A 19,345-nucleotide genomic window follows, 5' to 3' on the forward strand; every position below is an offset into this window, starting at 1 on the left:
ATCATATTGAGGTATAACACACATAAAGTACATAAATCAGAATTATGAGCTCAGTGAATTTTTACTTATGTGTATATCAAGATAAAAATATTTCCAGGTCCTCAGAAAGCTCCTTTGCTCACTTCTGCAATGAATATACTCTCCCTCCCCAACGGTCACCACCATTCTGACTTTTATCACCATAATTTAGTTTGACTACCATTAAATTGTTAAGTAGACTCATAAAGTACATATACTTTTCATTCATCATCATGGCAAATGGATTAGCATAAATTCATCCATAAATTTTTGCATGTAGCATTTTTCCCCCTTTTCTTTTACAGCCATGAAGTATTTACACCACAGGACTACATACTAATTTATCCATTCGACTGTTGACAGACATGGGTTTCTAGTTCTTATATGTGAAGAACTGCTATGAACATTCTCGTTCATGTCTTGTTCATGTCACTTGGTGGCTATATAAACTCATATATATAAACTCATTTCGTTACCCAAGTGTAAAGCTGATGAGTTAGATGGTAGATTACGTTTAGCTTTAGCAGATATCACCAAAGAGTTTTCCAAAATGGTTACATCAATCTACAGGAGTTTCATGTCTTCCACATCATCATCAAGGCTTGGTTTGATCAGTCCCTTTCATTTTCAGCCATTATGGCAGATGTGTAATAGTAATTCACTTAAGTTTTAATTAATATTTCTCTGATAATGAGCAATGTTAGGTATCTTTTTGTGACTACTGGCCACTTAAATATCATCTTTCGATGAGCTTGTTTAAATCTTTTCCCCATTTTAAAAGTGAGGGGTTTTTTTGGTTATAGCTGAGACACTCACCTATTATATAATTCACACATTTAAAGTATGCAATTCAAAGGTTTTTAGTATATTCACAGATATTTGCAACTATCATCACAATCAATTCTAGAATATTTTCAACACCTTTAAAAAAAAAACACCTTACTAGGAAATCAATAATCTACTTTTGTTTCTATAGATTTGCCTATTTTGGAAATTTCATATCAATGAAATCACACACTATTTGTTCTGTGGTGCCTGGCTTCCTTCAATTGGCATAATATTTTCAAGAATCACCTATGTTGTACCATGTATCAATACTTCATTCCTCCTTCTGAGTAGTATTCCATTTTGGCATATACCAGTTTTTAGTTAACCATTCCTCAGTTGATGGGCATTTGGACTTTTTTCTACTTCATGGTATTACAAATAATACTTCTGTGAACAGTTGTGTAAAATTCTTATCTGGATGTGTGTTTTTATTTCTCTTGGGTATATACACTGGAGTTACTGGATCAGATAGTAATTCTCTGTTTAACTTGTTGAAGATCGTCCAGACTGCTTTCCAAACTGGTTGTACCATTTTAATATGCTCACCTATAGTGGATGAAGGTCCAATTTCTCCACATCCTCACCAATATTATTATCTGTCCTTATGATTTTATCCATCCCAAGGGTTGTGAAGTAGTAACTCATTGTAATAATGACATGGATTTTCCTGAATTACAGTGATTAAATTTTTCATGAATTATAGTGATGTCAAACATCTTTTCATATGCCTGTTAGCCATTTATGTGTCTTCTTTGGAGAAACGTCTATCAAATCTTTTGTCCATTTCTAAATTGGTTTACTCATCTTTTTATTATAGAGTTGTAAGAGCTCTTTATAAGGGGCGCCTGGGTGGCTCAGTGGGTTAAAGCCTCTGCCTTCGGCTCAGGTCATGATCCCAGGGTCCTGGGATAGAGCTCCACATCGGGCTCTCTGCTCAGCAGGGAGCCTTCTCTCCCCCCACCATCTCTACCTGCCTCTGCCTACTTGTAATCTCTCTCTGTCAAATAAATAATAAAAAAAAAAAAAAGAGCTCTTTATAAATTTTGATACAAGTCTCTTTTCATATAAATGATCTGCATATATTTTCTACCATTCTGTGGGTTGTGTTTTCATTTTCTTGATGGTGTCATTTGAAGCACGAAACTTTTGATGAAGTACAATTTCTCTCTTTTTGTCTTTAGCTGCTTGTGCTTTCAGTATTGTATCGAAGAAACCATTACCCAATCCAAAGTCAGGAAGTTTTACTTCTGTGTTTCTTTCTAAGAGTTTCATAGTTTTAACGCTGACATTTAAGTCTGGTTCACTTTTAAGTAATTTTTGGGTATGGTGGGAGATAGGGTTCCAACCTCATTCTTTTGCATGTGGATATTCAGTTGTCCCAGCACCATTTGTTGAAAAGATTACTTTTTCACCACTGGCTTGTCTTGGCATTCTTGTCAAAAATAAACTGCAAATGGGAGGGTTTATACCTGGACTCTCTCAATTCTATTTCGCTGACCTATATGTCTATTGCTAAGCAGTACCACACTGTCTCAGTTACTGTTGCTTTGTAGCAAGTTGTGAAATTGGAAAGACAGTGCTCCTCTTTTTCAAGATTGTTTTGGCTCTTCTTGGTCCATTGATTCCCGTATGAATTGCAGGGTAAGACTGCCAACTCTGCAAACTAAGACAGCTAAGATTTTCTTTAAGATTTTGTTTATTTATTTGACAGACAGAGGCACAGTGAGAGAGGGAACACCAGCAGGGGGAATGCGAGAGGAAGAAGCAGGCCTTCTTCCGAGCAGGAACCCCAGCGCAGGGCTCGATCCCAGCACTCTGGGATCATGACCTGAGCCGAAGGCAGATGCTTAATGACTGAGCCACCTAGGCACCCCAATAGCTAAGATTTTTATGAAGATTGTGCTGAAGGTATAGATCAATCTGTGGAGTATTGCCATCTTAACAGTAAGTTTTTTTCCCCCTGAGATTCACTTATTTATTTTAAAAAGCACAAGCAAGGCGAGGGGCAAAGGGAGAGAGAGAAGCAGACTCCCTGCTCTGCTGAGCAAGAAGCCTGACACAGGGCTCAGTCACGAACCTGAGACCAAGACCTGGGCCAAAATCAAGTCAGAGGCTCAACCACTAAGCCACCCTGGTACCCCAATAGTAAGTCTTCTGATTCATGACCATGGGATATCTTTCCATTTATTAGATTTTCTTTTATTTATTCCAACAATGATATGTAGTTTCCAGTTTAAAAGTTTTGTACTTTTGTTAAATTTACTCTTAAGTATTTAATTCTTTTTGATGCTATTGTAAATGAAATTTTTTGTTCATTTCCTTCACAGGTTGTATATTGCAAGTAAACAGAAATTCAAATGATTTTTTTATACTGGTCATCTATTCTGCAAACTTACCAATTTTTAAAATTAGTTCTAATAGTACTTTAAGTGATTCTTAAGATTTTCTGTATTCAAGATCATGCCATCTGTGAAAAGGGGTTTACTTCCTCTCGTCCAATCTGTGTGACTTTAATTTTTATTGTCTAATATTCCTGACCAGAACCTCTAGTATAATGTTTAATCTATGTAAGAGACATCCTTGTCTTGTTCTTGATCAGAGGAAAGTGTTTATAAGTCATTCAGTTAGCCTGTATTTTAAAAAAAATTTTGCATCTATATTCATAACAGATATTGGTCACTACATTTTTCTGTATGTATATGGTCTTGGTATAAAATTGGTATAAACTGGCCTCACAGAATGATTTGGGAAGTGTCCCCTCCTCTTCCACTTTTTGGAAGCATTAATAAAGAACTGCTATCTATCCTTTGAATACCTGGTAGAAATCACGAGGGAATCTATCTGGGCCTGGGCTCTTCTTTGTGGGTAATCTGATGACTAATTCAATGTCTTTAGTTGTCATATGCTTATTCAGATTTCTATATTCTCTTGTAAAAGTTTCAGTTGTTTATATTTTTATATAAACTTGTCCATTCCATCTAAGTTATCTAACTTACTGGCATTCAGATGTTCATAAAATTACATTAAAATCATTTTCATTTCTATAAGGTCAGTAGTAATGTCTTCTATTTCATCCCTGATTTTAGTACTCTCTTGTTAATGTAGCTAAAGGTATATAAATTTCATTTTTTTTAACAAAGAACCAAGATTGTATTTCACTGACTTTTGTTATCGTTTTCAAATTTCTATTTCATCAATTTCTACTCTAATCTTTATAACATGATTCCTTCTGCTTGCTTTAGGTTTCTTCTTATTTTTCGAGTGTCTTAAGGTGGAAGATTGGGCCATTTATCAAAGATATCTATTTTTAAAGTAGGTGTCTTAAGCTATGAATTTATCCCTAAGTACTGCTTTAGCTAAATTTTTTAAGTTTTGTATGTTGTGTCATTTTCTTTCATCCGAAAGTATTTCTTAATTTTCCTTGTGATTTCTTCTTTGACTCATTGGTTATCTAGAAGTATGTCGTTTATTTTCTATATACTTATGAGTTCCTCACATTTCTTTCCATTACTGATTACCATGCATTCCATAGTGATTAGAGAACACTAATTTAATTCTTTTAATTCTTTTAAACTTATCAAGTCTTGTTTTATGACTGAGCATATGGTCTATTCTGGTCAATGTTCTGTGAGGACTTGATAAGAATGCATATTCTGCGGGCACCTAGGTGGCTCAGTCGGTTAAGTGTCTGTTCTCAGCTCAGTTCATGATCACAGGGTCTGGGATTGAGCCCTATGGTAAGCTCTCAGCTCACTGGGAGCCTGTTTCTCCCTCTCCCTCTGCCTGCCGCCCCGCCTGCTTGTGTGCTCTCTCTGTCAAATAAATAAAATCCTCTTAAAAAACGGAATGCATATTCTGCTGCTGTTGCGTGCAGTGTTCCATAGTTGCCTATGGTCCACTTGGTTTACAGAGTTGTTCAAGACCTTCTTCAGACATTCTGCCTAGTTGTTCTATTCATTATTTTTAAAATGAAGTCATTAAATCTTCAACTATTATTATTATTTCTGTCACTTTTGTTTCATATATTTTGGACCTCTCTTGTTAGGTACATATATGTTTTAATTGCTATATCTTCCTCATGGGTTGATCCTTTTATCATAAAATGTTCCTGTTTATTCTTAGTGGCATTTTTTGTTTTAAAGTCTACTTTGTTTGGTGTTAGTATAGACACTCCAGCTTTGTAATGGTTGCTGTCTACATGATAGATCTTTTGCTATCCTTTTACTTTCAACTTATTTGTATTCTTGAATTTAAAATGTATGTTCTATAGATGTATATAGTATGTGTAACATTATTTTTTTAAAAAATCCAATCTAATAATATCTGGTATTGGTTGGGTTGCATAATCCAGTCTAAATTTAATGCTATTATTAATAATGTTAGATCTATGCCCCTCATTTTTGTCATTTTTTTCCTTTAGCCTTCCTATGAGAGTGCTTTTACATTAAATGAATACTTTCTAGTTAATATTTTAGTAACTTTAATTTTAATAATTTAAAAATATTTTTTAGTTACTTTCTGGGTAGTTTCCCTAGGACTCAACATATACATCTTAGCAGAATCTACCTCAGATTTATACTAATTTAATTCCAAAAGACAAAGAAATGTTATTCCCATATAGCTCTATTCCTTCTTCTCCCTTTTCGTAATATTATTGTTATTATATGATAAAATTTATTACTTTATATATTATACATCCAACAATAGATCATGATAATTATTTCTTCACTTAATTTTACATCTTTTAATGAAGTTGAAAGAAAGAGCAAAAACATATTTCTAAAGTGTTTGTTACGTCAACTTTCTAACCATTTCTGGTTCTTTTTTATTGGTTCTCGTAGATTCGAGTTGCCATCTTGTGTCATTTCCTTAGCCCCCAACTTTGCTACTACCGATCTTCTTCATGCTATTATTGGCAAATATATTAAATATTACATATGCTATACGCCATCAATACAGTGAATATGTGTATAAAATATGTAATTATCTTATCCAATTGCTTTTTAAATCAGTTAAGAGAAAAAGTACTATGTTTTAAAATTGCCTAATTACCTTCACTGACCATAATAAGGAGCTTATTTTTTTTTAATTTTTTATTTTTTATAAACATATATTTTTTATCCCCAGGGGTACAGGTCTGTGAATTGCCAGGTTTACACACTTCACAGCACTCACCAATTTAAGGAGCTTATTTTATACATAATAAACACTGTTCTTTCATGTGGATTTATCTGAGGTCACTTGCTTTTAACCTAAAGTACTTTTATTAGTATTTCTTAGAAGGCAGCTTTGAAAGCAATGAATTCTCTCTCTTTTGTTTGCCTGGTAATGTCTTTAATTTTCCAAAATAGTTTCGCTGGATATAGAATTCTTGGTTACTGGTTCAGCACTTTGACCATGTCATCTACTGTCTTTTGACCTCTGCTGTTTCTGAAGACTAATCAGTTGGTCTTATTGGTGTCCCTTGCATGTAGTAATTTTCTTTTTGTTTTCTTTCTTATTTTTTTTTAAGATTTTTATTTATTTATTTGACAGAGAGAAATCACAAGTAGGCAGAGAGGCAGGCAGAGAGAAAGAGGAGGAAGCAGGCTCCCTGCCAAGCAGAGAGCCCAATGCGGGACTTGATCCCAGCACCCTGAGATCATGACCTGAGCCAAAGGCAGATGCCTAACCCGCTGAGTCACCCAGGTGCCCTGTTTTCTTTTCTTTTTTTTTTAAGATTTTATTTATTTATTTGACAGAGAGAGATACGGCGAGGGAGGGAGCACAAGCAGCAGGGAAGGATAGAGGGAGAAGCAGGCTTCCTGCTAAGCAGAGAGCCCAATGCAGGACTCAATCCCAGTACCCTGGGATCATGACCTGAGCTGAAGGCGGATGCTTAACAACTATGCTACCCAGGAGCCCCTTTCTTTAAGTTTTTATTCAACATTTCCATACATCACCCAGTGCTCATCACAAATGTACTCTAATCCCTATCACCAATTTAACCCATCCCCACCCACCCACCTCCCTCTGGTAACTGTGATGAATATTCTTTCTCTTGCTGCTATCAACAACTTCTCTTTCAGGATTATTACTATGATGTGTTTTTAATGTGGACCTTTGTTGTATTCTTTGACGTACAATGTTTTCCAACAAATGTGGTAAATTTTAAGCCATTATTGCCTTATTTATTTTTTAAATATTTATTCATTTGAGAGAGAAAGAATGCATGCAAGGGAATGGGGGAGGGCAGAGGGAAAGGAGAGAGATTCTCAAGCAGATTCCCCACTGAGCATGGAGCCCATCTCATGACTCAGAGATCACTGAGCCAAAGGCAGATGCTTAAGACGCTATCCTCAAGCTTGTTAATCCTTTATTCTGTCAGTTTAAATATACTGTTGAGGCCTTCAAGTGAACTTTTCATTTTTAGTTATTGTACTTTTCAATTACAGAATTTCTATTTTTCCATCTTTAATAATTTGTATCTCTATTGAAATTCTCTATTTGGTGACATACTGTTATCATACCTTACTTTACATAACAAGTCTTAACAATACTGAGTCTTCCAATTTACAAATATGGCATATAGCTATTTATTTAGGCCTCATTTCATTTCTTTCAATAATGTTTTATAGTTTTCACCTAGTCTAAGTGTATATGTATTTTCAACTTTTCAAGATATTGCTAAACTATTTTCAAAAAACATTTTACTGGTTTGGATTCCACTAGGAGTGTATAGGAGTGTTTTCTATTTTACTTCCTCACAAATACATGCTTTCATCAGACTTTTTAACTGTCTCCAGATAATAGGTATGATACCATATCTCATTATAGCTTTAATTTGCATTTCCCTAAGTCCATGAAAGGATGAACATTTTTTCATGTTGATTAGAGACTATGATTTCCTCTTTGTAAATTGTTTATTCATATCTTTGGCCCATTTTTCTACAAGGCTATTTTTCTCTTATTGATTAATAGAAATTGCTTATATAACTGGGTATTGATTCTCTTTAAGTTACATGTATCAGGTCTCATCCTGTCTCCAATTTGTCTTTTTATTTTGTTTACTGTATATTTTGAGCTGCAGAAATTTTTATTTTTAATATGGGTAGAATTAATCAACCTTTGCATTTACAGTTTGGGCTTTTTATGCCTTAAGAAAAAAATCCTTCCTATCCCTAAATGATAATCTTCTGCTTTTCACACTAAGATCACTGACGAATTTAGATTTAATTTTCGTATGCTGTGGAGTAATAATCCAAATATTTACAAAGATATAACCAAAAGCCCAGCACCCTTTATGTAAAAGTCTGCCTTTCCTTATCATATAGCATTTCACTGTATAAGTGGGGGTAAGTTTTGTAATTTTTTATTTGTCCATTTTCCTCTTTAATTATAAACTTAGTGGAGAGATGGACCATCGTATTTGCTATTGTATCCCTGGTCCTAATATGCAGTAGTGACTTATTAATATTCACTGGATAATAAGAAGGAACAGGTAAGAGGGAAAGAAGTGCAGCACACACAAAGCATGTCATAGAGTAGAATTCAGTGTCAAAAGAAAAGGCTACAAAGGTACGAAAACCCTGACCATAATAAGGAGCTTATTTTATACATAATGAGAAACCAGTAAGAATTTCAAGCAGAGAAATTCTGCAAATTTTAAAGTCTGAAAAAAGCAAGTATTAAGACAACACACAGCAACACATACTGTACTGGGAGAGGGAGAATAAACTATTCAAACACTTGGGAGGGCAACTTGATAATATCTTGTAAAGCTGAAGATATATAGTCTATAGCCCAGCAATTCCACTCCCAGGATTCACCTTCAAGACACTCATATATATGCATGAGGAAAAAGGTATTAGAATGTTTACTGCACTATTTTCTATAATCTTAAAAACTGGAAACAATCTAACATAAATTAACAGAAAAATACGTCTGTAATGGCACAGTAATATACTATAATACCATTTAATAATTTTAAAAAATTAGGTCTACATGTATCACCATGGATAAATCTCAACAACAAGGTTGATCAAAAATGGCAAGTTTCTGCATACTAATTTTCTATAAAGTTAACAGTGCTATGTTTTGTTTAGAACTACATAGAAATGTGGGAATAGAACAAAATCATGCATGAAAATAACACTAAATTTAGAATAATGGTTACTTTGCAGGCAAGAAGTAAGAACAGAATCAGAACAACAGGCCACTAATGTTTCATTTAAAAACATAACAGATCTGAAGCAAACAGAGCAAAGCATTCAGATTTGACAAAGCTGGAGGGTGGGTATATGAGTATTCATTACACTATTCTCTCTGGTTTCTGCTGAAGGAAGGATTACTTTCCTTCATTTTCCATACTACCACAAGGTAGTATGGAAAATGGACTGAAGTGGGGAAAAGGCAAAAAAGGAAACAAAGAGGAGAGTCAGAAAACTTTTGAAGTCCAGTGAGAAATGACAAGCAGTACCAGTGAGGATAAAAACTGAGGGCCTGAGAAAAGAGTCAAATTGAGAGATACTAAGAAAATAAAATCTGCAAGATTAGCTGACAGACCAGATATAAAAAGTAAGAACAAAGTGGAAATTTGGGGTTCACAGTCATTCTTCCTCAAAATTGGAAAGTAGGAGGAATGGGTTTTGGGAGATTCAGACCTATTTAGATTGGAAGGCCTATTCAATATTGCAGTGAAAGATCCAAAAGGAGGCAGTACAGCAAAGTGATAAGCATCACAGGCTCTCTTATCAGGTGTTCTGGGTTCAAACCCAGATTCAACCACTTAAACACATTAATTAACCATTTCAAACCTCAGGTTCCAAATCTGTAAAAAGGGGTGGGCAGAGTGTTAATAAAAACAACTATTCCCACAGGTCTTTGTGAGATGAAATTAGATGCCTGTCAAGTGCTATGTGAAATCTTTGACACAGACTATTTCTTCAAAAATGCCTACAGCTACTATTTATGACTCTTCTTTCTCATTTACAGCACATGCTTCTATTCTATACATCACCAGGTTCCTCAATGATTCCACCTGGGTTCCTGAAGCACTTATTATGCATATCTAAAAATTTGAGGATGCTTAGCAGTATACCTTATTTAAAATTGCCAAATAATTTCACTAAATAATTTCACTAATCTCATTTTCCAACTCAAGAACATACCCTTTATCACATGAATGTATTATGTATAAGATCTAGACCCAAATTCTATGGAATTCTACTAAATATATACATTCAAACATTATTTAGTAGAAAGCATATAAGCAATATGCCAGGCACTTGGAGGTTATAATAAAAAAGGCGGAGACAGCCCTAACCCGAATTATAGTCAACGTATGTTTTGCTAACAATTACAATGCAGTGTAATAGTGCTAAAATAGGGTGTTAGAGAACACAGAGAAAAAGGAATTCTCCCAGAATTTAAGAAGGTCATCCTAAAGGATGGGGTATCTGATGTTAAAGATAAAGTAGAAGTCAACAGAGTAAGACAGGAAGGTGGAAGTTTGGTTTAAAAGAAATAATGTTCTAGGCAGAGGAAACATCTGTGAAGGCCCAGAATCGACAGAGAACACAAGCTGTTGAAGTTGAAAAAACTTCAGTACACATAAAGTATGTAGTACAAATATGGAGGACTGACACATGAAACTGCTGACATTCATAGAAAAAAGACTGGGAAGAACTTTGTAAGTCATGCTTTATATGGTTCAATTAAATGAGATAATGCTTAAGAGTGTTCAGTATAGTTACTGATTAAAGAAAAGTGCACACTAAGTATTTTTTGCCTACTAGTTATCTAACACTCTCCCCTTTTTTTTGCCACAGTTTGGAATGTGACAATATACTCACCAAAAAAAAAAAAATTATTTTCCATCTGCTCTTCCTTGGTTGGTTGCCAAAAAACTAGTAGAGAACTTAAAATGTCTCAGATGGTTTGTTTCATTTGTAAAATGGGAACCATAATCCCAACTTTGAAAAAGAGAAACAAACAAAATAATACCAACTTTGCAGGATTACTGTAAGGATTAGAAGGAGTGTGAAGAGTTCCTAGAGGAGTGCCAGGGCACATATCAAGGACCCCCCAAAACTCTCTTCAAGGCTTTACAAAGGCAGATTGGCAGACAAGCCCGAGAAAGGGAAAGCAGAAAGCTCTGACTTCCCTTTAGGACTGTGCAGTAGTAACGCCTTGGAAATAAAATCACTGTAGGACTACCACTTTTTTAAAAAACAGCATTAGATGCATACACCAAAAACATTAATTTATAATGGAAGAATCAACCCCAGTCTATGATACGCTCATTTTTTCCTAATTTGTAAGCTCTTTCAAAAAAGAAAAACCGACCTTCTATAATTCACTTTTTTTCCCGATTACCTTATAAAGATATAAATGTGTCTTTTTCTGTCACCTGTTTCTTGACATCTAAAACTCTCACATATATTTTTTTCTATTTTTTTTAATGTAACAACAAAATTCTGGAAAAAAATTCCTAAATCCCATTGATGTAAACAACTAGTGTCATTTTACATATATCTTTCCTAGTACTTTGAACACAATTAATATGAAGGCTTTTCTACTCCATGTTTTACTATTCTGATTTAAGACCCAGACCAAACATATATTGGATTACTAATGTTTAAAGAGTATATATATATATTTCACTTTTGTGAAAGCAAAATATCAAACTCTCTGGGTACATTTAAAATCAAACAATTTATCATAATTTGATTTATTCTCAACCTTCAAGTAACACAACTTGGATTTTAAAAGAGATACCCTATATAAATGTCATACCATGTAATTTTTGTCTGACTCTAATTTGGTCTGACTCTAATTATTTCTAGTTACTCCTTTTTCTCCCTAATGGTCTCATTCAATGGCAACTAAATTCTAAGAAAGTTTTATTGAAATGGCAATAAAATATCACAATATATTTGAAAAAGGGAAGCACCAAGCTATATCACTTTCTTAAAAAGCAAAGAAAATAAACGAAAGGATGATATTAACAAAACCAAACAAAAATTTTTCCCACTGTTATACGACTATTATGAATGGAAAAGCATAAATGTATTGGTTATGCTAAATTTCCCATAGGGGAAAAAACTCAGTTCAATATTAAAAGCTTATTCTAAATATTTCAAGTAAGAAATCCTTCAACATTACTAATAGAAGCTATAAATCCAAAGGAGGTAAGATTGTCCTTAGGAACTTATAGAGAAGGCTTAGAAAGAATTACTATTTCAGAAGAAAAAGAAAACCTCATAGATCTTATTCAGTGTCACAAGTACTACTAAATATCCGGTTAGGGTTCACATAAATTAGCCCTCAATAATCCCTCATTATGCCTTAAAATCAATTCATCGAAATTTGTTGATGCTAAACTTTCAATCATCTTACTACGAGTGTCCTCTACATTAAGGTGATTTAACTGTGGCCTCTCACAGACAGGTCTAGCTCTCCTGATCCTCATCAGTTATCACGTAAAAATGCCGAGTAATGAGAGAAAAATATACTAGAAACCACATAAATAAGTGACCAAAAAAAGCCCAGAACTACTAAAAGAGGAAATCTTTTGTTTTATACTTTGAAATAAATATAAGGCAAAATCTTTTAAAGTGTTTAAAAATAATCGTAGTTCTTTAATGACTACCCACATAAAAAACATTCACTAACTCTGCCAACCAATCTTCAAAGAAAATGATAAATCTAGGCATATAATAAGCAAATTAATCTCAAGTTGTCTTCAATGCCAATTAATCAATTGATTTCAATTAATCAATTAAATTTCTTAGGTAGAAATTGCCTAAATATATCATTCAGCTTAAAGCTATTATATGTGAACATCTTTCTTCATTTTCAGTAAGAATTTTTTAAAAAATCTCTAGTAAAAACCTACCTTTGAGGTTCTTTGAAGTTGATCGCCAACGTACGTTTTACGAAACTGATCCAAGAACCACAGAATTGCAAGCTCTATTTTCTCATTAGAACACTGAGGCAATCCGGTATCCATTAAGGATATAAGCTGAAAAACTCTTTTCATGAAGGAGAAAAAAAGACTTCAGTAAAAATTCTTCGAGAAACAACATTAAAACATTTATCATCAATGTAATGTAATATATAATCACTTAAATGTGGGGAAATACAAAAGCTTACAAAGAAAATATTTTAAAAACCATCTGAAAAAAAAAAAACCATCTGAAATCCTACTACTAAGAGATAACAAAATTGGGTCTAAGTCCTTAATTCCTTCTAGCCTTTTTCCTAAGACATACACATACACGAACATAGAGAGAAACCTACAAGGACATACTATTATTTCATTAAAAATTTAGGTATAAATGCATATGACATATACATATAAATATATTATGCATATATGTAAGTAAATACCTATAATTATATGTAATATATATAGATATAAATTAATATCTATATCTATATAAAATTTCAGTACAAGAAAAATGATATTGAATGTGTAGTTTTGTGTTTTACCTTTTCATTCAACCTTAATGTTTTTATATAATTATATATGTGGGGTCATATTATCAATGAAAAATAAAAATTTTACCTGGAAGAATTTACAAGATGATCTTAATAAAATCAAGTATTTTTAATATAATTACACAACTACTATTACCAGATAATCACAAAGTAACTGAAGGTTAAGTCAAATTTCCTAGAGAAAAAATTTAACTCAATATAATAAAAAGCTTAGTCTAGAGTTTTTGAAAAAAGAAATCCTTGTATTGCCTATTTTCATTAAAAATTTCCAATGGATGGCTGCCAAGTCTCTGACGTTAACAAAACCAGCTTATTATAATCATCTTTCTTAAGGACCAAGAAGTGGAGGTTACTGAGGACCAGCACTTTTTTCTTCTTTTTCTAACTGCACAAAGACAGCTATGTCTAGTCCTGACCTGCATGCTTCCTTTCACGTATGCACACAGGAACATATACACATGCTATTAATAGCTCCTGTGTCCTTCCAGAAATTTTGTTAAATGCATATATAGACAAATATGACTGTATGTTCTCCTCCCAACTCCTTTAAACATATGGAACATACTATTATTCTTACGATTCCAACCCTAGCTTTTTCCATTTATCTTAGAGATCTTTACAATATCAGACATCAAGAGTTTCCTCATTCTCTCTTGCAACTGTTTATATTACATGAATATGCTATAATATTTTCAAACGTTCTCCTATACATGGGCACAGCTTAAAATTTTTGCTGTTGCAAAAATGCTGCAATTAACCATCTTGTATACATCATTTCACACATGTATATTAAAACATACACTTCTAAAAGTAAAATCACTAGTTTAAAGAATATAAATTTTTAAAATGTTGATCCTTTTAATAAATTGTTCTCCATAGAAATTGAAACAATTTATATTCCTATCTCCAGTCTGTAAGTGTCTATATACAGTCAGATAGTTCAGATGACATGACACTCTAAAATATTCACTGAAATCTGAAAAATGGCATCTCAGTGCAATTTTATTTTATATTTCTCTCACATATGTGAGGTTAAAATTTTTCTGTTTTTAAGCCATGTGTATGTCCTTGCTTGTGACCTATTTGTCCATATTCTTTGCCAATTCTTCCTACTGGGCTGTCACTTTATTTTGATTTCTATGAATTCTTTATATATTAGAAAACTGAGTTCTTTGTCTTTGATTCAGCTATAAAATTTTTTCTCAGTGTTGTCTCTTGACTTTGATTATGGTGTTATTGGTTTTTTTAAAGATTTTATTTATTTATTCAACAGAGAGATCACAAGTAGGCAGAGACGCAGGCGGAGAGGAGGAAGCAGGCTCCTCGCTGAGCAGAGAGCCTGATGTGGGACTGGATCCCAGGACCCTGAGATCATGACCTGAGCCAAAGGCAGAGGCTTAATCCACTGTGCTACCCAGGCGCCCCTGATTACGGTATTTTTAATGCTGTGGAGAAGTTTTTGCTATACGAAATTTTCATTCATTTTTTTAAAGATTTATTTATTTATTTAGAGAGAATGCATGAGTTGGGGGGGCTGGCAGAGGGAAAAAATCTTCAAGCAGACTCCACACTAAGTGCAAAGCCAGACTTGGGGCTCGAAGCCACCCCCCTGAGATCATGACCTTAATCAAAACCAAGAGTTCAACACTTAACCAACTGAGCCACCCATACTCCTTTCATCAAATTTTTACTTATTTAATTTTTGAAAATTTAATTTATTTATTTGTCAAAGAGAGAGAGCACAAACAGGGGGAGCAACAGGTAGAGCAGACAGAGGGAGAAGCAGGCTCCCCACAGAGCAAGGAGGCCAATGTAGGACTTGATCCCAGTCCTTGAGATCATGACCTGAGCAGAAGGCAGGCAGATGCTCAACTGACTGAGCCACCCAGTAGTCCCTTCATCAATTTTTTATATGGATTTTGCATACCAACAAGGTCTTCACTAAATCTGAGGGGGTTTGTTTTGTTTTGTTTTTACATTTACCTCCCTCACATATTTGAGCTTATCTTGAACACATTTTGTGAGATACGGATCAACATTTTTTACCATTTTCCCCATTTTAGCCAGGTGCTTCAACGCCATTTCCTTCTTATATAATCCATCTTTTGCTCACCATTTCAACTATATCCCTTATCATATACCCTCAGTTCATTTATGCATTCATATTCCTTTAGCAGACCTTACATTGTATTCCAGTGATCAGTCTCAATAAATATACCTTGATCAATGTTTTTCAAATTATTTAGTATTTTTCCAAAACATTATTTTTAATGGATGTAAATTAAAGACTATCTCAAACTCTGAGCATCTCATTTTGAATGTAAGTTCATATTTCAAGGAAATACAACTATTGCCCTCTTCCCTACTTCCAAAGAATTCTACAGATTGTCTAGGTTATAGCATATAAACTTCTCTTAAAAAAGTTGGGACTTATGGGGCGCCTGGGTGGCTGAGTCAATTAAGCATCTAACTCTTGGTTTTGGCTCAGGTCCAATCTTGGGATTGGCCCTGAGTCAGGCTGTGCACTCAGAGGGAGATCTGCTTATCCCTCTCCTTCCTCCTCTGCTCCTCCTTGCACTCTCTCTCTCAAATAAATAAATAATCTTTAATAATGGAGAAAAAAAAGAAAAAAAGGTTGGGATCTGTTGCCAAAGTATTATGAAATAATATGTTGAAAACCATTTTATGGTTATGATTTCCTATATTTATATTATTTAAAAGTAACATTCATTTGCCACGTATCCTTAATACATTAAAATTTATGAAGGGAAATTAACTGATGAACAAATTTAAGAATTAGATTACTGTAGCCAAGTTGCTGGGATGTTTTTGTTTTTTGTTTTTTGTTTTCCCCTAAGAAGATATGTCTGTTCTGTAATTTTGAGAGGAGTGACAAAGCTGACTTTTAGTCTGGATATTTCTGAATTAGCAGATTACTGGAGTAATTTTTAGTTAAATAAATAGATATACGCATCAAACTATGCCTAGATCCAGGTGATTTTTCACATGACTTGAACAGGTATATCTTTTTTTTTTTTTTTTTTTTAATTATTCACTGAGTTGGACTTTCCTTTTCCTACTCTCGCACTTTGTGGATTCTACGTACTTGCTCCTTTAATTTTTTTTTCCTTTTTTATAGCATACATTCCAAAATCATAGGAAGATGTGAAACCAGAAGACACTTTGTTGGGATGCCTTTACAACTCAAGTTGAGCTGGTGATTTGCATTTGCCTAAGAGGAAATGCCATCCCAGCAGGAAAGCAGGAAAGAATTCCCAGCAGGGTACAGTATGCATTTGTCAAGATCTTTTGGTAGTTGCACAGGAAGTTCAGTTGCCAAAGTCTAACATCTAAGTAATCATGGCTTAAACAATATGGATATTTATTTCTTTCTCAGGCAAATATCCAAGACAGTGCTCCTGGACAAGCTAGTGCTTCCCACTGAATCAGAGACTTGGGTGCCTTTTGTCTTGTTGTTAACTTGCCTCCATTCAAACAATCACTCTCTGGTGGACAATGGCTACTTCAGCTCCACCCATTATGTCCACTTGTCTTGCATATAGCACATCTGTTCACATTTGTCTGCCTAGAATACAATCACTTAACCACACCTAGCTGCAAGAGAGTCTAGTAAATCCAGACTTTATTCAGGTGGCCACATGCCTGGCAAAATAATGAGGTACTCTACTACTTCAGAAGAAGGGAAGAAGAGACACTGCAGCTAGTAGTCTCTGCCATGGTGCCCGTCAAAGATTTGCGGCCACCCTGAAAAGTAATTAAGGCCAGAGCTTGTATTGCATATATAATATTCACTTTCAGCTACCATTCATTGCCCTACATTTATTTTTCTCTTTATGTTAAATTATTTTTGGTAAAGAGCACGGAGGGAATAAAAAAGACAAATATAACATTAAATCATTTTGGTCCAATATAAGCACACCATTTCAAATTCAAAGAAGTGAATTTTGGGTACTCGGTTGTTTATACTCCCCTACCTATCCAAATAAATAAGTATTCATTCAGTCAACAAATATCTGAGGGCCTACTAATGGCAGGTGTGCATTGCAAGTCCAGAGTATAACAGTGAACAAAATATAGACATTCCTAGTCCTCCAGATAGCTAGAGTCTGTACAGCAAAAGACATAAAATAAAACAAGCAATTAAAATAAAGAATGACAAGTGCTATAATAAACAATACAAAGAAATCAGTAAAGAATTCATAATATTCTAGGATAGAACAGGGCAAATAAAGAGTGTGTCCAGAGAAAGGGGAAAGCCTGTGTAGCTAGGTAGCTAAATAAAAAGGGAAGAAAACGCATGGCTCGTTTAAGAGCTGAAAAAAGTGAAATGTGGCTATAAAACAACCAACATCAGAAAATGAGGCTAATGAGACATGCGGGAGCCAGATCATGAAGAACCCGATGAGCCACGTTGATTTTAAACCCAATAGCAATGGAAAGCATTGCAGAGTGTGAGCAAAGCACTGACATAATGAGATCTGTACTTCAGAAAGCCAGGAAGGAAGCAAGGCATCCATACAAAACTGTAGCATGAACCCAAGTGAAAGACGGTAAGAGCTAAAATGACAGGGGAGACAGAAACAACTGGACTACCTGGCCTACCTAGAAGGTGGAAATGAGAGGATTTGGAAATGAAGGCTACACGGATGTTAGAGAGACGAAAAAGGAAAAGATAAGGATAACTCCTGGGATGCAGGCTTAGACAACTGAGTGGATGGTGTTGAGACAGAGAAGAGAGTCAGGACTGGGAGGGAAGGGAAGAGAGGAGTTTAATTTTAGCCACTGAACTGAAGACACAGGTGGAACACAACTTGCAAGTGAAACAGTTCAACATAATTTGGAAGTCAGAAGACAAGAATTACTAAAACAACAGACAATCACTGAGCAATGCTGAAGGCTCAGCTGGGGTAAAAAATGGTATCTTCATTGACAAATGGTACCTATATACAGTGGTGTACAATTTCTTTTATTATCACTCAGCAAATCAGAGAAAACTCTGAATTCCTTTAAGGTTAAGGTTTTGTCAGGCAAATGAGATAAAAATACAGCAGTGAACAAAGCAGATAAAGCTTATTCCTTCCCTTACTCTACTGGAATGAACAAATAAACATCAAGAGGTAATAAGTATTATGAAAAAAATAAACTGGGAAAAGGATGCTATTTTGGATTGGGAAGTCAGGGCAGGAAGAGACAGCTGGGTACACCCCTGACTGAAGTGAAGGAGTTCTGTATAAATATCTAGAGGAAAGCATTCCTAGCAGAAGTGCAGAGGTCCTAAAGTGAGAACATACTTGGTAACGCTCAAAGAAGAGCAAGGAGGCCAGTGTGGTTGAGCTGTATGAGAAGGGGTAGGAAATGAAGTGAGGTAGCACAGGACGCGCAGGGAGCTCTGAGCCATGACAACGACCCTGGCACTTGTTTGTTCAAATGTGACAGGAAACCACTGGAAGCTTATGGATAGAGAAAAATAGAATAACAGGATTTCATGGGAAAGAAACTGAAGTCATCCACAGGAAAGCAGAGTCTGGGGAAGAGAGCAAAACTCTGAGCTAGCTGCCAAAGGTTTCAATGAATGCTGCAAGGATAACGGGGAGATGAACAGGTCAGAGAAACAAGGAGAGATGGAGGGTGGCATAACTGAGAGAAATAAGCCTCTAATAGAAGCAGCTGCTCTACTGGCACGAGCAACCTGAGAGGATACAGGATGAATAAAACAAAATCTCTGGGTAAATTCTCAAGAAATTTACATTCTAGTAATGATGAATGAAACCGGAAGGACTATAAAATTATCTTTACTTAATTGGAATTGCATGGTCTGAGCACAATTTGCTAAGTTAAAGAAGCATATTTAAATATTTTAAAGTAACATGTTTTAATTAAAATGATCACAATATAGGGAGCTTTTATGAATATTAACCTTTTCTTGATAAAATAGCATGCAGGTTTTTGGCAGAAGCTTCACGATCTTCCAATTGGTAGCGCTCTCCCAGAAGTT

At 34.7% G+C, this 19,345-nt stretch overlaps 1 protein-coding gene across 8 annotated transcripts in view; it reads right to left on the bottom strand.

The window, feature by feature from the left end:
- The window catches only part of RANBP17 (RAN binding protein 17), a 314,483-nt gene that overhangs the window by 225,151 nt on the left and 69,987 nt on the right, over positions 1-19,345 (bottom strand). For all 8 annotated transcript variants that reach the window (XM_082726136.1, XM_082726135.1, XM_082726133.1 and 5 more), the window contains one exon: positions 12,725-12,860. In XM_082726136.1, the coding sequence (XP_082582262.1) occupies positions 12,725-12,860 (136 nt within the window). The remainder of the gene's footprint in view (positions 1-12,724; positions 12,861-19,345) is intronic.

Source organism: Mustela nivalis (genome assembly GCF_964662115.1).
Source record: "Mustela nivalis genome assembly, chromosome: 3".
In the NCBI taxonomy this organism is placed as follows: Eukaryota; Metazoa; Chordata; class Mammalia; order Carnivora; family Mustelidae; genus Mustela; species Mustela nivalis.